We start from the raw sequence: 8,709 nt of genomic DNA, 5'->3' as shown, positions 1-8,709 counted from the left end.
TGGAAAATGGGGCTGAAGACTGTGAGCCCCACGGGGTGACTTTGTATCTCCCCCAGCGCTTAGAACAGTGTTTGGCACGTAGTAAGCGCTTCACAAATCCCATCATTACTATTATTAGGCTGCCAGCAGGGCCAGGCGCCTCTTACGTCACCCCCCACCGGGCGTCACGTGACGGGTCCCCCCTCCCTCCTCAGTGCGCACGCGCGCGGGCCGGAGGGGGCAGGATGCGCCGTAGTCCCGCCCCCTCCCGCCTGCCTGCTCTCCTATTGGCCGCGGCGGGTGCCCGTCTTCCGGAGCGCGGCCCGCTGATTGGCGGATCCGGGGATCGGCGGGGCCCCGGGGTGGGGAAATGCCCGGATGTGGGCAGCAGAAGAAGGCGAGCAGGACTGGCCAGGGGAGGCCCATGGACCAGCTGGACGCTCCCGCAGGGGTAGGAGGGGCTGGGGGACCCCCCCATTACGGGACCACCCAATGCCAACGGGATGGGGAGCCTCGGATCTGCTGCCAGGGGGGTGGGCATCCCTCCTCGCCCACACTTTAGGCCCTGGGGCCCACTGGGCAGCAGGGATTAATAATAATAATAATAATAATAATAATGTTGGCATTTATTAAAAGCTTACTATGTGCAAAGCACTGTCCTAAACGCTGGGGGGGGGGATACAAGGTGATCAAGTTGTCCCACGTGGGGCTCACAGTCGTAATCCCCATTTTACAGATGAGGGAACTGAGGCCTAGAGAAGTTAAGTGACTTGCCTAAGGTCATTCATTCATTCATCCAATCGTATTTATTGAGCGCTTACTGTGTGCAGGCACTGTACTAAGCGCTTGGGAAGTAGCAGACGTGTGGTTGAGTCCGGATTCGAACCCATGACCTCTGACTCCAAAGCCCGGGCTCTTTCCACTGAGTCACCCTGCTTCTATGATTAGGATTAGGAGGCTCGGACCTGGTGCCCGGGGTGTGGGCACCCTGCCTCGCCCACACTCTAGGCCCCGGGGTCCTGGAGCAGGGTGCCCACTCCCTGCTTCACCCACACTGTAGGCCCCGGGACCCACTGGGCAGCAGGGATTAGGAGCCTCGGACCTGGTGCCCGGCGTGTGGGCACCCTGCCTCGCCCACACTGTAGGCCCCGGGGCCCACTGGGCAGCAGGGATTAGGAGCCTTGGACCTGGTGCCCTGGGTGTGGGCACCGTGCCTCACCCACACTCTAGGCCCCGGGGTCCTGGGGCCCGGGGTGTGGGCACCCTGCCTCGCCCACACTGTAGGCCCCGGGGCCCACTGGGCAGCAGGGATTAGGAGCCTCGGACCTGGTGCCCGGGGTGTGAGCACCCTGTCTCGCCCACACTCTAGGCCCCGGGGTCTTGGAGCGTGGTGCCCAGGGTGTGGGCACCCCACTTCACCCACACTGTAGGCCCCGGGGTCCACTGGGCAGCAGGGATTAGGAGCCTCGGACCTGGTGTCTGGGGTGTGGGTACCCTGCCTCGCCCACACTCTAGGCCCCGGGTGTGGGCACCCTGCTTCACCCACACAGTAGGCCCCGGGGCCCACTGGGTAACAGGGATTAGAAGCCTCGGACCTGGTGCCCGGGGTGTGGGCACCCCGCTCGCCCACACTGTAGGCCCCGGGACCCACAGGGCAGCAGGGATTAGGAGCCTCGGACATGGTGCCCGGGGTGTGGGCACCCTGCCTCACCCACACTGTAGGCCCTGGGGCTCACTGGGCAGCAGGGATTAGGAGCCTCGGACCTTGTGCCCGGGGTGTGGGCACCCTGCCTCGCCCACACTCTAGGCCCCGGGGGCCTGGAGCAGGGTGCCCACACCCTGCTTCACCTACACTGTAGGCCCCGGGACCAACTGGGCAGCAGGGATTAGGAGCCTCGGACCTGGTGCCCGGGGTGTGGGCACCCTGTCTCACCTACACTCTAGGCCCCGGGATCTTGGAGCCTGTGCCCAGGGTGTGAGCACCCCGTTTACCCACGCTGTAGGCCCCGGGGCCCACTGGGCAGCAGGGATTAGGAGCCTCGGACCTGGTGCCAGGGGTGTGGGTACCCCACCTCACCCACGCTCTAGGCCCCGGGGCCCACTGGGCAGCAGGGATTAGGAGCCTCGGACCTGGTGCCCGGGGTGTGGGCACCCTGCCTTTCCCACACTCTAGGCCCCTGGTTCCTGGAGCCTGGTTCCTGGGATGTGGGCACCCTGCCTCGCCCACACTCTAGGCCCCAGGGTCTTGGAGCCTGGTGCCCAGAGTGTGGGCACCCCGCTTCACCCATACTCTAGGCCCCGGGGTCCACTGGGCAGCAGGGCTTGGGAGCCTTGGACCTGGTGCCCGTGGTGTGGGCACCCTGCCTCGCCCACACTCTAGGCTCCTGGTGCCTGGGGTGTGGGCACCCTGCCTCGCCCACACTCCAGGCTCCTGGTCCCTGGGGTCTGGTGCCCGGCATGTGGGCACCCCGCCTCATCCACACTCTAGGCCCCTGGTTCCTGGGGCCTGGTGCCCCGGGGTGTGGGCACCCCACTTCACCCATGCTGTAGGCCCCAGGGCCCACTAGGCAACAGGGATTAGGAGCCTCGGACCTGGTGCCCGGGGTGTGGGCATCCCGCCTCACCCACACTCCAGGCTCCTGGTCCCTGGGGTCTGGTGCCCGGCATGTGGGCACCCCGCCTCATCCACACTCTAGGCCCCTGGTTCCTGGGGCCTGGTGCCCCGGGGTGTGGGCACCCCACTTCACCCATGCTGTAGGCCCCAGGGCCCACTAGGCAACAGGGATTAGGAGCCTCGGACCTGGTGCCCGGGGTGTGGGCATCCCGCCTCACCCACACTCTAGGCCCCGGGTTCCTGGGGCCTGGTGCCCGGGATGTGGGCACCCGCCTTGCCCACACTCTGGACCCCGGGGTCCACCGGGTAGCCACGGATTGGGAGCCTCAGACCTAGTGCCCGGGGCTTGAGCACCCCATCTCGCTCACAGCCTGGGGCCCGGGGTCCAACGGGTGGCCAGGAATTGGGAGCCTCAGACCTGGTGCCCGGGGCATGGGCACCCCACCTTGCCCACACCCGGGGTCCACTGGGCAGCTGGGGAGGCGGCCACCTCGACTCTTCCCCTCCTCGGGGCCCTGGGAGACGGAAGTGCCATGTGGGCATGGTGTCCCACAGGCGATGCCAACCTGCATGCCAGGGGTAGCACCCTGGTCTGTCTTGATCTGTGCCCCTCGGCCTCCTCAGGAAATCTCACGTGCAGATTGGCCCTGCCGCTCTCCTCCCTTCCACAGCGGGGAAGAGGGTGGGCAGGGCACGGGATGACCACGCGTGAGTGTGTGGGCACGTGGTGGGGTCCCTTGCAGATGAGGAAACTGAGGCAAAGAGTTACACAGCTCACCAGCATCCGAGCTGCCCGTCTTGGGCATCTGGTCCGGACTTTTCATTCATTCATCCATTCAGTTGTCTTTATTGAGCGCCTACTGTGTGCAGAGCACTGTACTAAGCGCTTCGGAAGTCCAAGTTGGCAACATATAGAGACGGTCCCTACCCACCAACGGGCTACCTTGATCCCCCCCTCCCTGCTGTCCCCCAAACTGGCCCATCCGTCTCCCCCACTGTCCATTTGGTTATCAATTCATCCATGAGAAGCAGCGGGGCTCAATGGGAAGAGCCCGGGCTTGGGAGTCGGAGGTCGTGGGTTCAAATCCCGGCTCTGCCGATTGTCGGCTGTGTGACCTTGGGCGAGTCACTTCACTTCTCTGGGCCTCAGTTCCCTCATCTGGAAAATGGGGATTACTGTTTCTAGACTGTGAGCCTGCTGTGACCGTCTCTCTATGTTGCCAACTTGGACTTCCCAAGCGCTTAGTACAGTGCTCTGCACACAGTAAGCACTCAATAAATACGATTGAATGAATCCCCCCGCCTTACCTCCTTCCCCTCCCCACAGCACCTATATATATATATATGTTTGTACGTATTTATTACTCTATTTTATTTGTACATATTCTATTTATTTTATTTTGTTAATATATTTTGTTTTGTTGTCTGTTGCCCCCTTCTAGACTGTGAGCCCACTGTTGGGTAGGGACCGTCTCTATATGTTGCCAACTTGGACTTCCCAAGCGCTTAGTACAGTGCTCTGCACACAGTAAGCACTCAATAAATACAATTGAATGAATCCCCCCCGCCTTACCTCCTTCCCCTCCCCACAGCACCTATATATATATATGTTTGTACGTATTTATTACTCTATTTGTACATATTCTGTTTATTTTATTTTGTTAATGTATTTTGTTTTGTTGTCTGTCGCCCCCTTTTAGACTGTGAGCCCACTGTTGGGTAGGGACTGTCTCTATATGTTGCCAACTTGGACTTCCCAAGCGCTTAGTACAGTGCTCTGCACACCGTAAGCGCTCAATAAATACGATTGAATGAATGAATGATTAAGACTGTGAACCCCCGTGGGGCAACCTGATCACCTCGTATCCTCCCCAGCGCTTAGAACAGTGCTTTGCACATAGTAAGCGCTTAACAAATGCCATTATTATTATTATTTTATCCCCATCCTTCCGTCTGCTCTCTTTGTAAATAATAATAATAATAATAATAATAATGGCATTTATTAAGCGCTTACTATGTGCAAAGCACTGTTCTAAGCGCTGGGGAGGTTCCTTGTCAGGTCCCCTTCTCGTGTCTGTTGTGGGGCGCGCTCTCAAGCGCTTAGGACAGAGTTGTGTTTCCATTAGGTGCCCTTTAAAGACCCACTGATTGATTAATTGATTGATTGGCCCTGAATCCAGGCAGCCGACTTGTACGTTCCAAGCGCTTAGTACAGTGCTCTGCACACAGTAAGCGCTCAATAAATACGATTGATTGATTGATTGAATTGCAGGGGTTGGGAGAGGGAGGGAGGGAGGAGGAGATACAGGTGTCCTTGCCCTCATTCATTCATTCCTTCATTCAATCGTATTTATTGAGCGCTTACTGTGTGCAGAGCACTGTACTAAGCGCTTGGGAAGTCCAAGTTGGCAACATATAGAGACGGTCCCTACCCAACAGTGGGCTTACAGTCTAGAAAGGGGGCTGCTGGTCCGCTGGGGGAGACCAGACACACACACTCACTAAGACTTCTCACTTAGAGAAGCAGCGTGGCTCAGTGGAAAGAGCCCGGGCTTTGGAGTCAGAGGTCATGGGTTCAAATCTCAGCTCCGCCAGTTGTCAGCTGTGTGACTTTGGGCAAGTCACTTCACTTCTCTGGGCCTCAGTGACCTCATCTGGAAAATTGGGATTAAGACCGTGAGTCCCCCATGGGACAACCTGATCACCTTGTATCCTCCCCAGCGCTTAGAACAGTGCTTTGCACGTAGTAAGCACTTAGCAAATGCCATTACTATGGGAAGCAGCGTGGCTCAGTGGAAAAAGCCCGGGCTTTGGAGTCAGAGGTCAGGGGTTCAAATCCCTGCTCTGCCAATTGTCAGCTGGGTGACTTTGGGCAAGTCACTTCACTTCCCTGTGCCTCAGTGACCTCATCTGGAAAATGGGGATGAAGACTGTGAGCCCCACGTGGGACAACCTGATCGCCTTGTAACCTCCCCAGTGCTTTGCACATAGTAAGCGCTTAACAAATACCATCATTATTATTATTATTATAGTAAGTGCTTAATAAATGTCATTAAAAAAATAAAATAAATGCCATCGTTGTTATTATTAAGCACTTACTGTGTGCCCAAGCACTGTTCACTCATTCATTCATCCAATCGTATTTATTGAGCGCTTACTGTGTGCAGAGCACTGGACTAAGCGCTCGGGAAGTCCAAGTTGGCAACATAAAGAGACGGTCCCTACCCGACAACGGGCTCCCAGTCTAGAAGATGCCCCGGGTTAGCTACAAGGTAATCAGGTTGTCATTCATCCAGTCAGTCGTATTTATTGAGCGCTTACTGTGCGCACCACATGGGGCTCACAGCCTTCATCCCCGTTTTACAGATGAGGTGACTGAGGGACTCAGAGAAGCAGCGTGGCTCACTGGAAAGAGCCCGGGCTTTGGAGTCAGAGGCCATGGGTTCGAATCCCTGCCCCGCCACCTGTCTGCTGTGTGACCTTGGGCAAGTCGCTTCTCTGAGCCTCAGTTCCCTCATCTGGGAAATGGGGGTTAAGACTGTGAGCCCCTCATGGGATGACCTGATCACCTTGTATTCCCCCCCAGTGCTTAGAACAGTGCTTTGCACATAGTAAGTGCTTAATAAATGCCATCATTATTATTATTATTATTATGGGGGACCGCCAGGGATGGGTGGGGGGGACCTGGAGGTGCCCACACAGCCCCCGTTCTGCCTCTCCCCCATCTCCAGGTTGGCTGGCGCGGACAAGATGGATGACTTGAATCTCCACTACCGCTTCCTCAACTGGCGACGCCGCATCCGGGAGATTCGGGAGGTGCGAGCCGTCCGCTACCAGGAGCGCTTCAAACATGTCCTGGTGGACGGGGACACCCTCAGGTGCCGGGGGCGGCGGAGGAAAGGGAGGGAGGGCGCGGGGAACCCAGAATCAATCAATCAATCGTATTTATTGAGCGCTTACTGTGTGCTGAACACTGTACTAAGCGCCTGGGAAGTCCAAGTTGGCAACATATAGAGACGGCCCCTACCCAACAGCGGGCTCACAGTCTCCAAGAATCCCCCTTTGAGTTCCCTTTGGGTCTCCGCTGTCTCCGAGAGCGGGCCGCTCCCTCACCCGTGGAGAGGGATTGGGAGTGAGTTGGGCACGTCCCGGACCATGACTCTCTGATTCATTCATTTATTGAGCGCTTGCTGTGTGCAGAGCACTGTGCCAGGCGCTGGGGAAGTCCAGGTTGGCAGCGTACGGAGACGGTCCCTACCCAACAGCGGGGCTCGCGGTCTAGATGCCCCTGGCCCTACTGCTACTGGGGAAGTAGTAGTGGCTTCACCGGATCACCTTGTAAATCCCCCAGCGCTTAGAACAGTGCTTTGCACATAGTAAGCGCTTAATAAATGCCATCATTATTATTATTACTATGCGAAGCAGTGGAAAGAGCCCCCTCTTCAATCAATCAATACGATTGATTGATTGAATCAGTCGTATTTATTGAGCGCTTACTGATCAATCAATCAATGTGATTGATTGATTGAGTCAGTCTTATTTATTGAGCGCTTACTGTGTGCAGAGCACTGTACTAAGCTCTTGGGAAGCACAAGTTGGCAACACATAGAGACGGTCCCTACCCCATCTCCCCCACCTTACCTCCTTCCCCTCCCCATAGCACTTGTATATATGTATAGATGTTTGTACCGATTTATTATTCTACTTATTTATTTATTTTACTTGTACATATTTATTCTATTTATTTTATTTTGTTAATATGTTTGGTTTTGTTCCCTGTCTCCCCCTTCTAGACTGTGAGCCTGCTGTTGGGTAGGGACCGTCTCTATGTGTTGCCAACTTGGACTTCCCAAGCGCTTAGTACAGTGCTCTGCACACAGTAAGCGCTCAGTAAATATGGTTGAATGAATGGAAAGGGGTCCCCCATTAAGGGGACTCCTTAGAGAAGCAGCGTGGCTCAGTGGAAAGAGCCCGGGCTTTGGAGTCAGATGTCACGGGTTCAAATCCTGACTCTGCCAATTGTCAGCTGTGTCACTTCTCTGTGCCAGCGACCTCCTCTGTAAAATTTATTTTATTTGTACGTATTCTGTTTATTTTATTTTGTTAACATGTTTTGTTCTCTGTCTCCCCCTTCTAGACTGTGAGTCCGTTGTTGGGTAGGGACCGTCTCTAGATGTAAAATTTGCCAATTGTCAGCTGTGTCACTTCTCTGTGCCAGTGACCTCATCTGTAAAATTTATTCATTTTATTTGTACATATTCTATTTATTTTATTTTGTTAATATGTTTTGTTTTGTTCTCTGTCTCCCCCTTCTAGACTGTGAGCCCACTGTTGGGGAGGGACCGTCTCTAGATGTAAAATTTGCCAATTGTCAGCTGTGACACTTCTCTGTGCCAGTGACCTCATCTGTAAAATTTATTTGTTTATTTTATTTGTGCATATTTATTCTGTTTATTTTATTTTGTTAATATGTTTTGTTCTCTGTCTCCCCCATCTAGACTGTGAGCCCACTGTTGGGTAGGGACTGACTCTATATGTTCCAACTTGGACTTCCCAAGCGCTTAGTCCAGTGCTCTGCACACAGTAAGCGCTCAATAAATACGATTGAATGAATGAATGGGGATGAAGACTGTGAGCCCCCCGTGGGACAACCTGATCACCTTGTAACCTCCCCAGCGCTTAGAACAGTGCTTTGCACATAGTAAGCGCTTAATAAATGCCCTCATCATCATCATCAACCTGATCACCTTGTAACCTCCCCAGCGCTTAGAACAGTGCTTTGCACAGAGTAAGCGCTTAATAAATGCCATCATTATTATTATTAAGGGTTTGGCCTGAGCGGGGGTGGCGTGGTGGCGGAGAGGAAAGGGCGTCCTGGCCGTCACCCCCAGCTCCGAGACCGAGTCTGGACCCTGGAGTTGAGGCGCGAGGGGGAACTCCGCTGAGGGCCAACGGATTTAGGACGTGGGGAGAGAGATGATTATTATTCATTAATTAATTCATTCATTCAATCGTATTTATTGAGCGCTTACTGTGTGCAGAGCACTGTACTAAGCGCTTAGGAAGTACAAGTTGGCAACATCTAGGGACGGTCCCTACCCAACAGAGGGCTCACA

The 8,709-nt window shown here is 55.0% G+C and overlaps 1 protein-coding gene across 1 annotated transcript in view; it reads left to right on the top strand.

Moving 5' to 3' along the window:
* Positions 1-351: 351 nt before the first annotated feature.
* SPRYD3 (SPRY domain containing 3) overlaps positions 352-8,709 on the top strand; it is a 29,759-nt gene continuing 21,401 nt past the window's right edge. The window contains exons 1-2 of the mRNA XM_038752129.1: positions 352-430; positions 6,325-6,471. Of these exons, the coding sequence (XP_038608057.1) occupies positions 6,344-6,471 (128 nt within the window). The 5' untranslated portion in view covers positions 352-430; positions 6,325-6,343. The remainder of the gene's footprint in view (positions 431-6,324; positions 6,472-8,709) is intronic.

Source organism: Tachyglossus aculeatus, chromosome 10 (genome assembly GCF_015852505.1).
Source record: "Tachyglossus aculeatus isolate mTacAcu1 chromosome 10, mTacAcu1.pri, whole genome shotgun sequence".
NCBI classification, from domain to species: domain Eukaryota; kingdom Metazoa; phylum Chordata; class Mammalia; order Monotremata; family Tachyglossidae; genus Tachyglossus; species Tachyglossus aculeatus.
The sequence above is the reverse complement of the archived record's forward strand: the minus strand, read 5'-3'. Positions and strand labels throughout refer to the sequence as shown.